This window comes from Artemia franciscana, chromosome 5 (assembly GCF_032884065.1).
Source record: "Artemia franciscana chromosome 5, ASM3288406v1, whole genome shotgun sequence".
Lineage (NCBI taxonomy): Eukaryota > Metazoa > Arthropoda > Branchiopoda > Anostraca > Artemiidae > Artemia > Artemia franciscana.
The window spans coordinates 32,553,897-32,576,007 of record NC_088867.1 but is presented as its reverse complement, the minus strand read 5'-3'; the positions used below and the strand labels follow the sequence as shown (position 1 = coordinate 32,576,007).

At 35.2% G+C, this 22,111-nt stretch overlaps 1 protein-coding gene across 5 annotated transcripts in view; it reads right to left on the bottom strand.

Annotated features, from left to right (window-relative positions):
- Window positions 1-22,111, bottom strand: part of LOC136027286 (transducin-like enhancer protein 4) — a 128,501-nt gene that overhangs the window by 25,599 nt on the left and 80,791 nt on the right. For 3 of the 5 annotated variants that reach the window (XM_065704379.1, XM_065704378.1, XM_065704381.1), the window contains 4 exons: window positions 18,198-18,304; window positions 9,094-9,254; window positions 5,217-5,361; window positions 3,942-4,134 (listed from right to left, as the gene is read on the bottom strand). In XM_065704379.1, the coding sequence (XP_065560451.1) occupies window positions 3,942-4,134; window positions 5,217-5,361; window positions 9,094-9,254; window positions 18,198-18,304 (606 nt within the window). The remainder of the gene's footprint in view (window positions 1-3,941; window positions 4,135-5,216; window positions 5,362-9,093; window positions 9,255-18,197; window positions 18,305-22,111) is intronic. The other 2 variants (XM_065704382.1, XM_065704380.1) reach the window with 1 other exon arrangement.

Here is a 22,111-nt window from a genome sequence, read left to right as displayed (position 1 = left end):
CATGATGACACTTCATAATAAGTTCATAATTAATATTTTTCCAAATATACTGTCTTTCGAACCCTATCATCAAGTAAAAACGTAAGATTATTTCGCCACATTTGCTCAGGTCAATTTTTGTATTCATTGAAGAATAAGAAGGTAAATATACAGTGAATATAATTTTCTGAATGAAAAAGAAATCATTGAAAAAAAAATAAGACTTGCAGACATTAGAATATCAATTCTATTTATTAATATAAATCGGCGAACTCATAAAAAAAAACAATGTAATAAAAAGTCATAAATAATATTTCAATAAACCACATATATTAAAAGTTTAGTACAACAAATTAAAATCTCACGGAGTCAAAATCCATTCAAAATTACGAGGGAATGAATAGCGCGATACCCGGGGCTCTTAGAATAGAGCTCAGTTCAAATATAAAATTGAGCATCCTGTACTGGGCGTGGGGGGTTAGGGAAATTGAAGGGGGGATATGTACTGCAGCTTTAGTGGTGAATTTGGCTGAAAAGTCCGAGTGTACACGGCACTCACCTTCGTCCACCCGAAAGCTTGTTTACGATATACTGCTGTCATCTGCAGCAGCTCATTGCTGATAATTTTAACAAAAGCCAAGCACCAGCACTTATATTTATGATCGTTTAATGTGTGTTGATTGTTTATAATGTATTGCGTATATGTTTTTAAATTCATCAAGTAGCGTGTTTGTTAAACAGTTTCTTTTCCTCACTATCGCTTGAGTAGCACCTATTTCAATAGCACCTTCTTGCCCCCCTCCCAGTACAAATACTGTAGCTACGCCCCTGTTATGAGTGCATTAAAACCGATTATTAAAAATTTTCATGTGACATAAATCCTCCCCCAAAACCAAAGGGGCTGATTGCCCACCCTTCAATTTTTCACCACCTCTGATTTGAAAAACTTTTTTTTTGTTTTCGCTCAAAATAACAAAAAAAAAAAAAACGCAGCAAAATTTGTCCCCTATCCTAGAGTTTTTTTTTTGTATCTTGGTTAAAAACAAATTGAAGAAATTCTCCATCCAATACATTTCCGTGAATTGGCGCCCCTGCCAACAACCCTCTGACATACGTGAAAAATGGGGAAAGCTATTAAGTTTGACCTAATATTAGTCAATCAAAAACGTACCTGGGATTCTGTGATACATTTTTGCCAAAAATGTTTCATCAGAGTTCTATTTTAACAAGGATCATGCAAAAAAAAAGACAAAAAGACAAATGTAAGAACAACAATAACCATAAATTGTTAAAAATTGCACGCTAAATAGTTCTAATAAATATAGTCAGTTCTAAAGACTAACAGTCAGAAAGTTTTCCTTGACCTGATCTGGAAAAATGTTAACAGCATTAACTAGCACATAATTTCTTTCCATCGGTTTTACTGTCCTTAGGAACAATAATGGATCCATCTTTCGATCTTCCAACGTTCCAAGACTTATCATCTCGGCAATACATTTTACATTACGGCTTCCCTCAGCTAAAGTTACGGATGAATGACATTTCTCTCGAGTTTCTTAATGTACCATGAGAACTAAACAAACGGAGAATTTATTGGAGAAAGAGTAGTATTAATCAGATGTTCCCAGGAAAACTTGTCCCCTCTCTCCTTCTCTTGTTGTATTTTTAATTTGACATATAATCCGGGAAAACCGTAAGGATTGGACTCTTATTTTTGCTAAATTAACCATTTCAGCAAGGGCATATCCAGGATTTCGTTTGGGGGGGGGTACAAAATTAACTTTAAAAAACGTATCAAACTTTGTTTATGTGCATTTTTGTTACATTTTTGAGTAACAGAATCTCGGGGGGGGGGGTCAAACCATAAATCCCCCCATACGGCCTTGCATTACAGGGTATATTATAAGCCACCTTCGACCTATGGATTCTCTTAAACATTAAAGCTAACTTGGAGCAATTCTTACGCTGAATTGTTTAGATACGAGTTTCATTCGACAAGCATGAGTATTTCTAGTTCTGAGCTTATGCTAATATCTGACATTGAGGATTAAGCACATCCAATCTTACTTCAGATACTTGTTGAGCTGGCCCAAACGAATGTTCTTCTTTAAGCTTCACACATTAAAGGAGGAAAGATACTGAACAGATGATTCACGGTAAATATGAAAGTAAATTAAGACTCAGTGTGATGTTTGTTTAGAGTAATATAATGATACAAAACCACAGGGTATTTGATTGAGATTGTCATATCAGGACACAAGTTTATGACAATGATCTCCTTATTAAAAAGTAACAATAAAAAGGAGAACTCGTACTTTTGAAGAGGGCGAGGAGGATACAGGGCTGTGCCCTTTTTAAAAAAATAAACTTGTCAATTTGTTCAATTGTTGGCATCCTTCTCACATGGCCCCCCCCCCACTCAGATTTTGCTCTATATCCGGCTTTGGGAGCATAGGCCATTTGGAGCTCTTAAATTGACAATAATCGTTACTGTTCTTATACTTTTAATAACCTTTGTTATACTTCAAGGAAACTTCAAAATATTATGTTGACCACGCGATTTCCGTGTTAGTTCGTAAATGACATATCATGTTTTCACGAATGTAAATCTGACATCAGAGATTATGTCGAGTTTTTTTTATATTTACCAAGATCTACTTCTCTACACACAAAACAGATTTGCAGTTAATTCAGATAAATTAGGTCCATGTTCCCTTTAACTTTGCCGCCTTTAAACTAGTTTCTTCACAGGTTAGAGAAGAAACAAGTTTGATTAGGAAATCATTAAAACTCCCATTCAGGTCCTCTCTCTTTAGGTAATGATATAACCTCATTTTCTTTTAAGCGGTCAGTTAGTAACATTAAAGTTAATTGTCTTTTTTTTTGATGCACGAAAACATACATCAGGAGTGCCCCTCAGGCAAAGTAGGCGGTTTTGGGAATTTACCCCCTCCCCCCCGTACGAAATAAGGCTTTCCAAATTTGAGAATTTTATTTGAGTTTTTTTCTCATAGGGAGAAGGAATTTTGGTACTTGTGTATTATACACCTCTCACTCAAGTTTACGCTGTAAAAAACTCAAGAACAAATCGGTTTCTTCGTTAGTTTCTTTCTGCTCAGCGCCGGACAAGACAAAGGCAAGTGACAGAATAGATGGGAAATATATAAATTGGGCTATATATTTGCATGTAAGGGGAGGGGGTAAAGTATTGTGACAGTTTGAAGTCAGAAAACAATTCTTACTTCATATTATGCAGAATAATTGTACTTAATACATCTTTGCATGTAGAACCGCTATATTTTGCCCCCCACCCCCCTAATGTGCAAATATATAGTCCAAATTTGTTTATAAAGTAACGAAGAAACTAACGAAGAAACCGGTTTGTTCTCGAGTCTTACACTTCTTAAAATTGAGTAAGTAGGGTATAATACACAAGTGCCGGAATTTTTCATGGAGAGAGCCATGACAAATCCCAGCCATCAAACCAGCCACCCTCAGAAAAGCTAGGGGTAGCAGTTTGATGACAGAAACGGGTCTTTTGTTCTTCTTTTTTTCTAAGCTTCATGATTTCTTTTGTAGTAAATATAATACGTTTATTTTCTGTAGTAGGAGGTAAGTAGCATGTCTGCGGTATATATATATATTTTTTTTACTGTGATGAGCTTTATAAATCAGTTTGATTGTTTTTGTGATATTTTCTACACTGAGAAAAATTCTACTTTTATTTGTCTCCTTTTCTTCTTTTCCGTTCGTTTCTCCCTATTCATAGGCCATACTATGCATATGGCGTGGGTAATAACAATATTTACATTTCTTTTAGATTTGTTCATATACAAATCTGAACTTTATTGAGAAGATAGTCAATGAACACGACGCCGAAATACTCGAATTCGTCCGGCCGTCTCGAAACGGAACAAAAAAGAGAATCAATAATATAGATAGTACCGAGGAGAAGAACAAACCTTGACACATCCTTTACCACCAGTGTAAACATATTTAGTTGGTGAAGAAACGGTGACGGCGCAAACAACTTCACCATGGGGTAGAGTGTTTATTGGCCTCGCTGCTCGGGGGATTCCCGGGCCCATAAGAGCATCAGGAGGAAATGGGACAGGCTGGACACTGTTGTCAGCACCAACATGAAAGGAATACGCTCTGAAAAGAAACAGAGTAAACAAAATTAAATGGCATATTCAAAAAGCTAAATTAAAAAGGGCAAAGAGTAAAATGCGATGTTTTAGATTAAAACGGGAAAATTCAGCCAGCAAAGAAAAGTCTTCCTTAGAGCCTTACGAGTGGACCTAAGAGTGAATGTGTAAGGTGTCAAAAATGTTACAGGATTTTCCTTTTATATAAAACATATGAGACATTTCATCACTGTCGGTGTTACTTTTTTTTAAACTTAAAACAGTTTACGCTTGATTTAAAATCTAGGCTGCATGAGGCACATGGTCAACATATTCTCACTAAAGGCATCTAGCGTCTCTCTCTGATGGCTAGCTCTGACTGACAACCCAGATCATGTTCTAACTTGAAACTGCCACCAGGCCATCAAGTGATAATCAGCTTGTTTGAACTGGTTTAGTGGAAACTTCAACATCATAACTTACACATATATATCTTGAAATTTTTAACAAAAAGAACTATATTTTCAGTTATGCTGTTTTTGGCAGTGGAACGTGCCAAGTTAAAAAAGAAACATGGGCAAAAATCAGCAAAAAAAAAAAAAAACGACAAAAACATATGACACCGAACAGCTCAAGAGAACGTAGTTGTCTTAGGGAATCAACATTTTGTTTCTGTTTGAATTTTTATGGACGAAAAGCGTTGTCAAATTTAACCCTTTAGTTTTGCTTATTTAGTTGTCCGAACCAACGTGGGAACACCAACAAAAATGTGATATTGTCCTAATAACTTCATAATTGTGAAACAACGAAAGAGAAATTTCAGAAAATCATGGTTTTCAGGTACGAATAAATCTAAGATGAGTCTACGAAAAAAAATGCTTTGTCTTGATGCCCTAGGCACCTTAAAGTGTAAATTAAGTTATGAAATCAAAGTGTCGGCTTTCTTAGCAAATTGCAGTTACGAAAGAAAACATATAACAAAATATTTGGCTGGATTCGTACCGAATGGATTTGGTATTGCCATGTCGTGCAATGACGTTTATAAATCGGCTTAATACATAACACACAATTTGGAGAAGTTAGGGATTGAGGTACAAAACGTAAACTTACGGCTTTCCACCGGGTATCGGTGCTATAGGTGCTCGCATTTGTGGATGATCATATCCCCCTGGACGGGGTGGGTATCCTTGTGGGTGCATTTGACCCTGATAGTTGTTCACCATCTCAGGACCTCCCATGTATCCTGGGTATTGCCCTAAAAGCAAAGTATCTTGTAAGTCTATATGCATACAAAAAGATGACAGAAGTTGGTCTCCAGGCAAATTTCAAACAGTGTAGTTGTTTTTCAACTTAAGACCACACAATAAAAATTATAGCCCACCCATGGTGGCAATACAAATATATTAAGGGGTGTTAAATAAAAAAAAAGAGAGAGAAAAAACAGCTGCGTATATGTTTAATCTAGGGAAATTGAAACTATTTGACAACTAATCGCAAATTAAAATCAAGCATTATAGACTATCAGTTTGTACATGATGAATAAAGCCAATAATCCTCAAATCATTTTCAGTGGTTGTACTTAAAATTTGACTTAGAGAACGGCTAGGAATAGTTAAACCATACCATCCATGCATCAGAATCTCATATTAAGAAAAACAGGAGTCATCCGTGGATAATTCAAGTTAATTAAGTTCCAAATTCTCATTTTTCCACTGACACTTATAAGAAGGTGCTGCCATTTAGAGACCCTTTGCAGAGCTACATCCTTAAATATTCGAATCCCTTAGCTAATCTTGGATGTGTGAATAATCGACGAAAATGTAGTTGCTTATAAATTTGAGTTTTCTCGTATGGCAGGCAGGGGCCAAGTTGCTATAGAACAGGGGGACAACTTCCCCGCGGGATCCAGTTTCACCCCAGCTAAAATTTAGCATCTTCAAAACTTTTAAAAAAAATAAGATAGGCCTACACAATCCAAGCATCCACAAAAACAGATCAGTTTTCTTTAGTATACATTTGCCGTTATGGGACATTTTTCACGGTAATTTTTTTACTTGACTTGGGGAAATCGGCTCCAACTTTACCCACCGCTCCCCAGGATTTTGACTACGCAAAAACTTAATTTAGGAGATGCAAAGTTCAAACTGCTGATCTTAAATTAAAAAAAAACTGAGGAGCGAGATGAAAAATATCAGATGTTACAGCAAAGACGGTAGAAATCTGGAAATTTACATAATCATTACAGCAAATTCCGTCCCTTAATATTAATGGAATTGGTAATGTTTTTGGTTTCAATGATGATGCATTTCACCCTTACACAAAAAATTAAACCTCGAAGGAAACATACTTCATACATTAATTTACATGCCTTTGCATCTCTTTCAGGGGAAAATGTTGCACTGGACAAAGGGCTTCTTTTAAGATTTCCTGCGCTTTCTTTTAGTTTCTTTTCTAAAACCTTTAAAAATATTTCCAGGAAACAATTACCAAGTAGACCCAAGGATGTGACTCGTTATAAATTAGCTTAAAACTTAAATTTATTTACAAATTCTTAAAAGATTATGATGAACCATTGACGCAATCAGAGCGGACTATTGGTCGAAAAGATTTTAATGATTGCGTATCATTTTCTTTGAACTATTTGAGATTTATGACTTTCGTTTTACTGTTTATTTGTTGAAACTGTTTAGTTTGTTTAAATCGTTTTCATTAGCATGCGTCATTTGAAAAAAAAAAACATGGTTTAGACCATTATATGTATATGCACGACAATCAACTGTTTAAAAAACAAAATAAAAAAAAATTGCGTAAAGATCATTATTCTAATGACTTTTTCCACGCCTCTGAATTTAAAGCAGATTACACAAACATAATCAAAATCAAATAAATCTTATTCCAGACCTCTTACTTTTTCTGCAAAAAATAAACAAAGCTATTTCACACAAGTGTAAGGATTAAAACTTGAGTCAGCGACACTCCACAAGGGATTCTCTTTTTGTCATCCATTCAACTTGATTAAAAAGTCCATCGCATAATTTCGTTTTCCCTGACTTCAGGCTTTCCCCTCCCATCCTGGGAATTTATGTGCTTAAAACACGACGCAAATTGTTAGAACAGAAAGTCAAAGTTAGCTGAGAAAGTTTCAAATGCCACTTGTCTTTTCTCTCCTTGTCTCTCTCCTCAGAGAAGTGTGTACTTAGGGAAGAGTTTGAAAACAAACCAAGCTGAAAATCCGAGCACGTTAACTAAGTTTCAAAACGCTTTCCGTCATCGACAAGAGAAAAGAAGTGGAATGAAATTTGTAACTTAACATAAGGATATGACAAGAAATTTCGTTAGATCTCAGAGGTAATTTGTAGTGGTTGCACTGGCGTATCCAGGGGGCAGAGGGGAGGGAGATTTTTTCTGGCACTCTTTTTCTTAAATAAACTTGTCAATTTGGACAATTATTGGCACCCTTGTCACACCTCCCCCCCCCCAAGATTTTGCTCTAGATCTGCCTTTGAGTGGTTGGCCACATCTAAAGAAAGTCATGCCTATTACATAGAAAGTAGTACCATTAGATTCTTTATCTTATGCTCTTTCCAAATATTATGGCCGTTTTTCTGACAGTGCACCCTCCCCCTGACAATCCCAGAACCTAAATAATACGTTTCTTCATTATTTTCCATTTCTAGGTGCTTCATATTTCTTTGTTGATGGGTTTCTTGACCCGTAAAAAGCATTCACCCCTATCTGATTGTAAAAAAAATTTGAGATCTGTTGGATAATGAATATATTTTAAAACATATTTCAAACTGTGGACAACAATGGAGGAACACAGGGTAATGTGATTATTGGGAATATACTGCATATTATACAGTAATAATGCTTTAGTGTTTTCTTTTAATTTTGTATATATTCTCTAGCTGCATCAGGAACTATCTGGGGAGGACGAGGGGGGTATGTATTGTCAAAAAAGCGACCATGTAATTTTGGAAGGAGCATAAAATAAGGAACGAATGGTACTACCTTATTTTATTCGTACATTTCTTTTAGATATGGTCACCCACTACAAATTAACCAGATTTGATCCCGTTCCTCGAAGGAGAAATAGAATCAGCAATAACCATGTTTAAAGACTTTAGCGGGGCACTTATCCGGGGGGGTAGGAGTGTCTGACCCCTTCCCGCATGAAATGTTTGTCCGACTCGTAAAAAAATAACAAAAATTAATATAAACAAATCTTAATTCATTTTTTGATTTTTTGTTCCCCCCCCTGGATACGGTCCTCTTCACTGATGACAATATTTTTGTCATTATAAATATTAGTTCATATGATAGAGTTCCTTGTGAAGGCACAAAGCCAAAAGTCACTCAAGTGATTTAATACTGAAATATCAAACTATTTAAAGTAAAATTTGTCATTAAAGATAAGATACTTATACCAACAAGAAGGGGGTATGAATTCCAAATTGAGAGATCCGAAAGACCCCAGAATGATGAAAAGTTAGCTCCTATCCGGTTCTAGACCCCAATACTTCCCCCCTCCCAATACTGTCCAAGTACTTTATCCCCCCCCCCTATGTGCAAAAATATAGCCCAAATTATATATTTCCCATCTATTATGTCACTTGTCTTTGTCTTGTCTCACGCTAAGCTGAAAGAAAGTAACGGAGAAACCGGATTGTTCTCTAGTTTTACACAGCGTAAACTTAGGGTAAACGCCAGGCACTGTCCTATCCCATAACACATTTTTCTTATTCTCTAGATGGGAAAGGGGTCCAAACTTTCATTCTCTGAACATAATTTCCTCATAATAAAGAAATAGACGAATATACACGTTAGTAAATACACGACTAGTGATTATTTCAATTAGTGTTGACTTTTAGAAATCAAAATTTAAAAAGATGTTATAACTGACAAAAAATAAACTTTAAGATACATTTGAAATGGATGTGGTAATGGTTTGATAGTCAGTCCCTCTTGATAAAGAAACCATACTAACCAATAGGAGAAGGTTTTGGCATCGGTCCTTTAGGTCCTCCACCGATTGGCACTTGTGGCGCCAGTTGAGTTGCTCCGTTTGGAGTGGAAGGTTTTGGGACTTGAAGAGGCTTTTGATCTTCATGTTTTTTACCACTCGGAGTACTTACTGTGCTTCTTGGACTGAAGAAAATTATAATTATTAACTATAGTCATTATACAAAATAGATTTTTACTGCACATACAGTCATTATGCAAAAGAGATTCTATATCACTTTTTAACCGTCAATGAAACACAAGATTGGTTTCCTTTAACACCAAGTAGGTGTTCTTTAATTTACATTCATGTATTTCCTCATTTATATTTTAAGACAATAGACAGGAAGTAGCGGATCACTTTAAAATAAGTTTGGTTTATTAATTAGGCCCTCCCACTAAATATCATCCGCAGGATGATAATATCATAAAGGCTCTTCCCCTCTTTTTAACATATATAGGCCTATATATACTGCACTTTTACCGTATATATCATTAGGCTAAATAATCTATCTGCCATCATTTATTTCCATTTTAACTTAAATTCTTATAAATAAATGAACAATACCAGAACCATTAAAGAAACGTCAGACTCCATAGAAAAAAAAAACACACTTAAAACACTTATAAAGAAATCCTGTCCGAGTCTAATATAAACGACGCTAAAACTTTTCAAAGAGATTTACGACTTCACTAACTAAAACCAGGGACAATAAATGCTCAAACAACCTTTTGAAATGTCAAGAGATGAAAACCTTCTTACAACAGTAATGAAAGACCGGCATTTTTTCCCTGATAAAAACAGGACAGGTGCTGTTCTGGGTCATTGTAAAACTAAAGTTTCGAGAAATAAAGAACGAAAGAGTTATCAAATAGTGAAATAATAACATGTTTTGTCAAGGGATTCCTAGGGTATAGGAATTATAATACATACGTTTAAAACATTCCCGCCATGAAAAAAAAATATATGCTGGATTTATAACAACACAAACTAGAAATAATGAAAAGAACAGGGATCATAAAAAGGTTTCAACATGATGACAATAGTGACAAGAGATAAACCTTGATGACTGCAAATTATGACTGGCTCTACATCCTTTTTATAAAGACTAGATTACCTTTGTGATACTTGCTAAAATTATGAGAACCGTCAATAGGAAAGAATAAAGAGTAGAAAAAAAACTTGAATGTAAGTCGATCGGCTTATTACCGTACCTGAGTCAACAAAATTTTCTTTTTAAACAAGACAATATTCCCGACACTGGCACCAGTTCACAATTTTTGGGGGGTATGCATTTTCTCAAAATCTAGGAACTGGGGATTTTCAAAGATATAATGAAGACAAAAAATGTATTTTTCAGTTAAAATACAAAAGGGGGCACATGTCTTTTGCCTCAACCCCCTATCCTCCAATTTATGCCACCACACTCCCCCAAACCACTTAAGAGCCTATGGTGGAGTCCGAAATCAAGGGGATAAAGAGATTCGCTATCATTTTCAATTCAAATAAATAGTTTGATTGGAGAAGCTCTTATAAGAAGAAACCGAATGGATGCCCCATCAAGTTTTTTTTTTTTTTTAATTTCTTACAGCTTTGAACCAGTTCGCAGGAACATATTCGTTTTTCTCTCTTTTTTTTTTTTAAAAAGGAGAGAAATCTAAAAATTTCAGCATGAAATTTCTATATTTTTTCTATCGCAGCTCGGTCTAAAATTACACGCATTATTTCTAGGTCACACTTTCTAACATCAAAAAGGGAAAAAACGAGAGGGGGTAATTTAACGAATCTTGCTCGCAGAGGTGCCGACATCTGTTCGACCTTTGTACAGGTAAAAGTAATGAATGTAATGTTCGATTTCACACTAAAAATATTCATGCATTATTATTAAGCTGTCAACCCCTCACCATCTATATTGTACACTTGGTCCGAATTTATTCTTACAGATAAAGGTGGGCTGCAGGGCACATCCCTGAATATTGGTTCCAAGGACCCCTTCATGAAAAGGTGATAAATCTGAAACTGCAATTACACTTTCTGAGGAAATTTTCCCCCTAGAAACAAGATCCACTCATTTCCCCTTTATTAATTGGTGAACGACTATTCAATGCTGTACAACGGTTAGTATTGCTTTATAATACTTTCTATAATAACGGTTCTTCTTCCCTAAGGGTTGTAGGCAAAACATGTTTAGGGATGCATCCACCAACGCACGGCAGCATATTGTGAAAAACTGGAACGATACCAGTGGAACACCACATAAATAGCCTTTCTTTGATACTAAACCAATAAATTGGCAAAAATCAATAATTTGTTGTCCCATCGTTCTTAATACTTACACTAACAAACCTCGTTTTAGTGCTTCGTGCCGAGGTTCCACATTTCTCTCGTTCAAACAACCAACAGGAAAGCCTAATCAATAACGGGTTTGGATTTTTAGAAGATTCGTTCCAGAAAAGACACAGTTCAGTAAAAGTTTAAAAAAGGGTTGTGTTTCTGGCGAAAAAGATCGCTTTCCCATATTACAGTCAATCCTTATTTTAGAGAATAGCTATGTGAATGTAGGCCTATAATGGAAAGTGAATCAAGTGATTAGTCAGCAAAGTCTAAAGATCAGACAATCCGATTGGCTTATGAAAGGTGTATATGGCATCTGGAAGAATAGGATCGAATACTTCTGTAGAGGGTTCTATTCCCGCCATAGGTGCGAGATATGTTAATCTTGCAGCTGATGATTTGACAAAAAAGAAAACCCACTTTAACACATTCATCACAACTACTTTGGATCTCTTACTGTTCTAAATCCTCTCTCATTAATCAGAAACAGTAGAGGAACAAAAAACAATTTAAACACATTCCATTTCAATTTTATGTTGATCTAGAAGGCTCTATTTCTGCAATAGGTGCGATATACGATAATCTTGAAGCTGATGATTTGACGAAGAAGAAAACCCACTTTAACACATTCATCGCAACTAGTTTGGAGCTGTTATTGTTCTAAATGTAAGGAACACATCATCTGTCATTAATCAGAAACTGTAGAGGAACAAAAAATAATTTAAACACACCATCATCTTGTCCAGCTGTTCGCCCTCATTGAATCTTGCATACAAATTAGGGATAAATTCCATTTTAAACTAGTTATCAAATAATCTAACATATCGAAGCGAGGATATTAACAACCATTGGCATAATGATCACAATGACTACTTAGATCGATAAAAGATCAATCCGCTTATTCCCCATAGGGTGTAGTCTATTAGCTTTTGAATTGGTTATTATCAGCTTTTAGCGTCCTGGGCTTTTAATGAATGATGCAAATTGACAAATTAAGTGGTAGAAAAAGTGAATTTCAAGGCTAAAACAATATCTTCGATTCCCAAATTAATAAAGAAAAGAAGACAAAATATAACCTGAGGTTAATGTACTAAAGAATTTTGATCTGATAACAATCCATTCAAGGCAAGTAAATATAAAGAGGTCCCCGCAAGTAATTACGCAATCAACTTATATATATATATATATATATATATATATATATATATATATATATATATATATATATATATATATATATATATATATATATATATATATATATATATATTTAATGGCTTAGTAGAAACCATCAAGGGAGATTATTCATTTTTATTAAATTACCTTAAACCAGCGATATTAAATCTACAGCACAGGGGGCTAGAGTGGCCCCAAGGCCTGAACTGAAATTTTAACTTAAAATTGAAAACTTAATATTTATACATTGTACCCATTTGCAACACTGTTCTGTCAAGTGTGGTGGTTCTGCAACTTGGCAAAGTCCCACCACGCTTGGCAAGCTCCACCCAGTGTACGCGATTTCTGAAAGTTTCACAGCCAAGGGAACAGTTTTTTATTCAGTAAAACGGTACTTGTGTCTTAAAAGCCATCACACTCAAGTTCTCTCGAGATTTTGTATCGCGAATATGAGACTATAACCGGTTTTCATGGTCTTTATTCCAGACAATATTAGTTTCGACTCGGTGAGAAGCAACCTTGTAGCTATATTTTAATTAAACATTTAGTTGGTATTTTGGTTAGATTCGGTAAGGTTAGTTTAGCTCGTATTCAATGTAATGCGGTCTGGGCGGCCCCCTTCCATAATTCTTTGTTATAGTTTCCATAATTTTGTTACTAAACTATTATATTTTCATCATATTTTGGTATATTTCATTACGATTAGCTTAACTTTTTGAGTTTGGTGGCTATAAGACACAAGTTCCAGTAACACTTTAACACATCAAGTGATGATATCATATTAGACAAATGGATAAAAGAAAAGACTTATCTACATAAAAACAAAAACTTACACTCCTCTGTAGATGTATCATTACAAGGTAGGACACTTGGTATTTTCACTTTTTTTTTACTTGCAAACCGGAATTTGATACACATTTTTTCACGGGTAGGGGCTCTTGGGAGGGACAAATTTAAGGGCGATCCCTCTGCGCCTATCTATGCTGATAATTATTTAGACAGTAAAAATTTATAGGACATATAGGGTAAATATCAGGCAGTATTATATCTTTAAGTATGGTTCAGTCCTTGTATGGTGTACCAGATAAGTTGAAGTGATTAGTGCTATGAACAAGAATAGCATTCCTTCGGTTAAGGTGGAAAATAATGTTAGCAGTTGGTTTGGTATGGAATACGGAGTCAAACAAGATTTGTTTTATCCCAGTTTAACTGAATGATTTCGACAAGTTTTCTGAAAAGAATGCAGTACAGGTCATGGGAATACATAATACTTAGTGGAGAAGTAAACACCTCTTAGATTTACATTACGTCTATGATTTGAGTGTTCTACATAAAAATGAAGGGGTAATAAATGAATGTTTGCTAGTTTTGAGAGTTCAAGGCGTGAGAATAAGTTTAAAAATTAATGCTGAGATGAGGTTGATTAAATTAAGAATGAATACGAGAATGATGGCATGGATGCAGGGTAACGAGGAAACTGAGCGAGTTAATAGCTTCACTTACAAAGATAGCACTAATAATAAGGATAGTGGGTGCAGTAAATGCCTAAAAGGCAGAATAGCCAAGGCACAGAGTATTTTTTTTTTGCACCAAAAAGAGGTTCGGAAGAATAGAAAGATCGGCCTTGGAATTAAGATTAGGATCCTAGAATTCCCAGTAATGACAACGGTCAATTATGGCCCTGAAACGCTGAAAATCCCTAAGGTTTGGGATAATGTGTTGAATTCTCTAAGTATTTTGAAACAAAAAATTATTGTTATGTCATATTTTATGGATCCTAAGCGGCTAAAATTATGCTTTTTGGCAATGAGAAAGAGGCCAAACGAAAAGCGGAACGTTCTCCACAGAAATTAGAAGATTTCATAAGAATATATCCAAAGGAAAAACGCGTTTCATGGGGGTGAGTATTGTAGATATCTGAACAGAATGTGACAGGAGAGAAGCGTTCGCATCTGTGTTAGCATCAGGCGTGTTGTTCCTGCGATCAGTTGATAGTAGTGATGTAGGAATTATTTTTCTGCTATCCTTTGAAGTATTGCACAGACGTTGGCATCAATCGTGTTGGTGCTGCGATAAGTTGATAATAGTGATGTATTTTTTAGGAATTATTTTTCTGCTATCATTTGAAGTATTGCACAGACGTTGGCATCAATCGTGTTGGTGCTGCGATAAGTTGATAATAGTGATGTATTTTTCTAGGAATTATTTTTCTGCTATCCTTTGAAGTATTGCACAATGCCTCAATTACGCAATGCCGCTTCTGCTGATGTTAACATGATTCTGCTGACTTTTGCTGATCTTCCAGCCCAATGTTTACGTTCCGGACAAATTACGTTTGAAACTCTAGATCCACTATTAGGTTACTACCTAAGAGATTATGTTGTCTCATCTCGGAGTGCCCATCGCTTCTCGATTACAGAATCGCGTGCACATCCAAATCGAAAGATACGCAAAGCTATTATTGTTTTTATGTTAATGACTGCTTTTAGAGATATGTCAAAATCTGCTTGTCCTGACCACTAAGTCTTTCTGTTTTTATAGCACGGCAGTAGTGGTTCCAGTTTCAAATAAGGTAAAACCCATGGCAGGGACAAAGAAAACAATAAACAAAAACATCAATTGTTTCACGAGACCACACGAAAATAATCCAAACAATCCCAAATGGTGAAAGTTTGATTCGAAGTTTCATATTTGGTTTCTCCGTCTGGCATAATAGTGTTTAAAAAGAACAACCGCTAACTGTTTGAGTTTATTTCTCAACTTTGATTCAGCTGTTCATGATAAAACTAAACAAAAATGTTTGATTTTGGTAGCTTCTGAGTCTTTTATACGACAGAGTAATAAGAAACATGGCTACCACATAAAATTTCCTCAACACAGATTTTCATCAAGAATCTTTCAATTCACAGATATCATCTCTAATTTTTTAGTCCTAACCTAAAATAAAAACAAAGAAAGAAAAAAAAGTAAATTAGCCAACTATAGTATCACAACTATAAAAATTTCACTAGTTATTAATGACCAAACAGCCCACATGCATTCTGGAGCTTTTATAAGTAACTTTTATAAGAAATTATATTTCACAAGTAACTTTAAGCAGTAGGCTATTCAACAGAGCATAATTTTATGTTTAATTACTTCGGACTCTTTCGAGATGTTATAATAAGTGGTTTAAACGATATCAGTTGTGTACGGTGCAATTTTCCTTTCAATTGGGAATAGGAAATGTTATGTATTAAGCTATCTCTCTTTCTCTCGAATTGATTGAGGATATCCAGTATTGTAGACACTTGAATGAGTTCCCATATAAAAACCAAAGAAGGCTTGGGAACTATTGAGGGGATTTAACACTGAGTAATGTTTTTGTTGTTGTTGTGTTTTTTCTTATTTGATACATGATTTGAAAAGAGCTTTTTTCGCCAAGAATGGGCCGTTTTTCCAACTGTTAAAACCCTTTCCACTTATCATATATTGTTGGTCTTCTCTGTGTGTGTGTGTTTCAGGGGTGGATGGGAGGTAAGTACCTGGTCTTTCGTTCCAGGTGGGTGCACACAACTGTCGTACAGACCAGTTGTTGGAACTATCTTAGTTTACTATGAACTATTTTGATCCCTTCTCAAGTTTCCTAGACTGACTGACCAACCTTTAGAATAGGGATTATGAGTCAAGACCCTACTAAAATTTTAGGCCACCAAATCAAGTTTGACCCAATTTCTGAGGGGGTGTCCTCTTTCAGAAATCGGACAAACCAAGTGAGGCGTGCCAAGCGTGGTGAAAACTATGCCAAGCGTGGTGGAAACTTTGCCAAGTATGGCAGAAACTGTGGTAAGCGTGGCGGAACTATGCGACACACATGCGAATTCTTGGAGGTGGCAGATAGTGGACAACCCCTTGCCAATTTCAAGGCAGGCAAACCTTGAGATAGAGATAGGTTTATTTGACTTTGAGAGGGTAGAGAACGATTTCGAACCCGAATGGTAATTTGAGAATGGTAAAAAGTAGCATGAAATCGTCTTTATTCAAAATAGTTTTGGTGGGCGGTAGCAGCAATTAGCGACAATACTGTCAAAATAGACTTAACAAAGTAAAGCTTCTAATTCCTAACCTTCAGGCTTTCTTGCTTTCCTCTTTGTCAACCTAACCCTGATGAAAGCGCCAAAATCAGTACTGACATGCCGAAAGTGATGAAGCTTAACCACTATACTTATCGATAGGGTAAAAGACCTCTTTTTGGGAAAAAACATTTTTCTTTGGCATTCCAGAAAAACTCAGAGGGGTTTTTGGGCCACCCTTGTTTTACTACAGCATGGCGCAATGCGAGGGTAGTAACAAAAACCCTGCCTTCTTGGTGAAATTTTCACCAATAATTTGTCAGCATAAATTAAAAATGTGGTCATTGTTTTGACAAGCAATTGAAAAGAAAAATTATATTTAATATCTGTAATTCGTAGAATAAATATTAATCAATAAAAGGTACATTTTTAGATCAGAAGAAAATCAGCTTTCTATTAATATGGGAATAAAACTGAAACAATAAAAGGATATACACATCAAATTAGTATAATTGGTATTTCCAAAAAGAGGTCCTTGTAGGTGAGTCAATAAAGTAATAATTTCAAGTATTTGATCTTGAATAATTTTAGTAATAACCATATTGATGCATAGCTTAGATTTTTAGCTATTCATTGATATATACAATTCTTTTCAATTACTCTTTGGTAACAAGACGTGAGAATTTTAGTTTTACATAGTTTTGCTCAAATGGATGCCGGTTTTTACCCTAGTGTATCCGCTCACACTATCTTTCTTAAACGTAAATGATTTACTTGCATAGAATGTTACAGAGAAAAAGTGGTTTAAACTTTCTTTGAATGGCTAAATCTGTCTGGGCCAGAAAAATTCAACCCCATTGAACGCAATATCTTGGAAATTTTAAAAAGAAAAGCATAGACTCTGCTTTGTTTCAGATGAGGAGTGTAAACAGTAAGAAAAAAAAATCTTCCTCTTATTAGTAATGTTCCTTGCAGAAACCATAAAGTTCCAAGAGCATCCGCATAAATACATTCATAAAGGCGTTTGTAAAGGCCCGGAAACAATTCCAAATACTAAAATGCTTTAGATGACAAGTATTTAAAATATGTTATTTCCATAGATGATCATTAACTTTTCTTAATATAAATTTCGCTACTAGATTCTAGAAGTAGAATAAAATTCAAATCTCCTACGGATAGTACATTAGCGAAAACCCTTTCACACAACAGGTGTATTATTTTGTAGAATATTGGAATTATGAAAAATAAAATATTTATTTTTACATTGTTAGGGATTAAACTACAATTAAAAGGGCAACAAACTCATAAAATTTAAAGATATCAACTCTATAAGCTTGTGTTGCGCTAAATGTCATTCAAGATATTCAAAGCTACAATAAGATTTATAAGCAGATGGAAAACCTATACAAAAAATCCATTTTCTACTTGCTTTTTATTTCCAGGAATCAAGACAAATGAATTCCGGAATTAACCATTTAATTTTGGACAGCCTATAAGCACTGCTTCGTAAAAAAAAGTGAAAATTACCTATGGGGTATATGTTCCTTTTTATGCAATCCTTTATCCAGGCCATTTTCCCGGGGAGATGTTGCATCACTGGAGGGTGTAATTCGATCCTGTGAAAAATATTTATTCTATTTCAATTTGGTGTAAAAACATCTGGGAAATGTCAAATCAAACAAATTAGGAGAGACCTTTCCCTATTTTTATAGGATGCCATGAGCCAGACAGAACATAATGATAATAAACCAACACTAAATTGGAGGAAAATAAATAAAAGATCGTTACTTAGAGCTAAACAATCAATTATCTAGTAATAACAGCGGAATGGCTACATGGTAGGCTACTAGTGACTAAGAAATGAAAATAGGTACGGTTTAGAGTAATTAAGCAAAATAATTTCTAAAAAACAATTGTTTATAGTCAAACGTGAGAGCAAAATACAAAAGAAGTAGAGAAATAACGAGAACAAAACACGATAGAAAATAAAGAAAATAAAATGGATAAGGCACACAGTCACGTAGGCTACACACGAGTATTTTTTTTTTTTTTGGGAAGATGATAAAAACTTATTTATATAATTTGAATAAGAAATTCTCGATAATTTTACAATTTCGAGGGGGAGAAGCCCCCCTCCACAATATGGGAAACTGTAACATCCGTCAAAAATGGAACGGCGAAAAAAGTAAGTAGAAAAGCTCCTCTATCTTCTTTGCTGTAGGACTTTGTTTAGGTAGGCTCGTATCGAAAGACCATTTTGATTGTGTCATGGCCTTATAAAGTTTGCCAAGTAGAGGAGCCTTTCAATGTGCTATTTTCAATATTTCATTTTGCTTTTTCATTTGCTAACTTGCTCGTTTGTCGTAACTTTATATTTGATTTCTTATTTAATTAAATGTGAAATTGGAATGCCCGGATTACAGGTGTATATTTGACCAGGTCTGGCAAGGTCTTGTTGAGAAGCACTTCAGTTAAGAACTAAAGCCTTGCATATTTAAAGTTAGAACTGCAAACATTTTGAAATCCTATTATAAAATAAATTTTTATTTACCATTTTTAACTATGGATTTATCATTATGATAACTTAAACAGCTTAACTAGTTAACTCGCAGGGGGGGGGGTCACTTTTTTACCCCTGCCACAGTTGCAGGGTCTATGAAAGACACCAGCTTCAATTCCATAATAAACAAATCATTATCCATCTGTTCTACTTATGGTTCGTTGCATATAATGAATCCCGTTTAATTGAAATATAGTGCACTGTGGGAATGACGAGTCCAACTCTCTTTTTAAACGTTCATTAACTTCAAAAGTCAGACTACTTATTGGCTAGACAAATAATTTTCCCACAGTTAAATACCCGCCCCCATCTCCCTTTTCTGTAGTAAAGGGGAGGGACCCCAAATACGAAAAACTACATAAAAAGTCTGCCTTTTGATTAGATGAAGGATACAAAAGAATCTGTTCATAGTTGGGTCCCTTTTCGGATTGAGTGAAGACAAGATATAATCCAATCTATGGTCATGCATCTCTTGTGAATTTGGAAGCACATATCTCGGTAAATGTAGTCAATTAAATTACAAAACCGTATATTTCTTGGATTAAAAAGACCAAGTTATTTCATTCATGTCCGCTCTTTAATATCTTTTCCCCTTCATCTTTTACCCACTCAAGTATCAAAGAAGTCTCGAAAATTGTTTAATCATGCAGATTTTATTCATGAGCATAAGCTGGAAACGAGTGAGAAAAAGAGATAAAACATTAGTCTTTCCTCGTCTTTTCTTTGGCCCTGTTTGCTTCTCCCTGTGAAGTCATATAGAAAACTTTTGTAAGTATCTTGTTGCTAGTTCAAATGGGAGAGAACAACTTCGAGTGGGATCCGTTTCGAAAAGGAAACTTATGGAAGAAACTTTGTTGAGTTCAGAAAACGCCCCATGCGGCTTAAGTTTCAAGTTCAAAGGAGTAGTTGCAATGAGAAGAAACTTTGGATTTGCCTTTGCAAATGGCCCCGGAACAAGCAAACTTCATAGTGATAAGTATTTTCAAACTAGACTGCATAAATATGGACAAGCACCGAGACGGTACTTGTGTCTTATAGCCACTACACACAAGTTCTGTCGAGAAGTGAAGTTTGGTTAATGCTAATGAAATAAAACAAAATATGATGAAAATGTAAAAAAAATGTATTCATCAACAAAATTATGAAAACTAAAATAAAGCATTATGGAGGGGAGCCGCCCAGACCGCATTATATTAAATGCGTAACCAAAACTAACCTAACCTAACCAAAATACCAACTAAATATCTAATTAAAATATAGCTACAATGTAGTCAAACAGTTCGTGGTAACGAACTGTAGTAAGGAGCGACCCGGCTCAATAGAAACAAAAACTCTAAAAAATGGAATTTTGATACCAATAGCTACATCAAAAGAATCGCATTTTAATGCTGATTTTAAATATATAAATTTCATCAAGTTTAGTCTTACGCATCAAAAGTTACGAGCCTGAGAAAATTTGCGTTATTTTAGAAAACAGGGGAAAACACCCCCTAAAAGTCATAGAATCTTAACGAAAATTACACCATCAGATTCAACGTATCAGAGAACCCAAGTGTAGAAGTTTCAAGCTCCTATCTACAAAAATGTAGAATTTTGTATTTTTTCCCAGAAGGCAGATCACGGATGCGTGTTTATTTGTTTTTTTTTTTGTTTTTTTTTCCAGGGGTGATCGTATCGACCCAGTTGTCCTAGAATTTGACGAGAGGGCTGATTCTAACGGAAATGAAAAGTTCTAGTGCCCTTTTAAAGTGACCAAAAAATTGGAGGGCACCTAGGCCCCCTCCCACGCTAATTATTTTCCCAAAGTCAACGGATAAAAATTCTGAGATAGCCATTTTATTCAGCATAGTCGAAAAACCGTATAACTATGTCTTCGGAGACGACTTACTCCTCCACAGTCCCCGTGGGAGGGGCTACAAGTTACAAACTTTGACCAGTGACTTTGACTTTGACCAGTAATGGTTATTGGGAAGTGTACAGGCGCTTTCAGGAGGATTTTTTGGTTGGGGAGAGGGGTTGAGAAGAGGGGATATACTGGGAGAACTTTCCATCGAGGAATTTGTCACGGGGGAAGAAAATTTCCATGAAGGGAGCGCAGGATTTACTAGCATTATTTAAAAAAAAATGAAAAAATAAATATGAAAAAGTTTTTTTCAGCTGGAAGTAAGGAGCAGCATTAAAACTTAAAAAAAAACAGAAATTATTACCCATATGAGGGGCTCACCTCCTCCTAATACCTCGCTCTTTACGCTAAAGTATTTTTAGTAATGTCAACTATTTATTCTACGGCTTTTGTGATTCAGGGGTCATTCTTAATGAATTGGGACAAAATTTAAGATTTAGTGTAAAGAGAGAGGTACTGACGAGGGGGCGAACCCTCTCATTTGTGTAATAAAAACATGAGAATAAAAAATTCATTACGTAAGCTAATTTATAAGTTACGTATAAATTTTACTAATATAAAGATTCGTAAAAAATTAAAGTTCTACTTGCCTTTTTAATTAACCAAAAAATTGGAGGGCAACTAGGCTTCCTCCCCCGCTCTTTTTTCCTCAAAATCATTCGATCAAAATTATGAGAAAGCCATTTAGCCAAAAAAAAAAAAAAAATGCAAATTTCGTTTTAATTATTCCTCTACGGAGAGCCAAAATCAAAACATGCATTGATTCAAAAACGTTCAGAAATTAAATAAAAACACGAGTTTTTTCAACTGAAAGTAAGGAGCGACATTAAAACTTAAAACAAACAGAAATTACTTTGTATATGAAAGGGGCTGCTTCCTCATCAACGCCGCGCTCTTTACGCTATAGTTTTTTACTGTTTTAAAAAGAAGAGATGAGAGAAAGAGTCAAACTTTAGCGGGGCGTTGATGAGGAAGCAG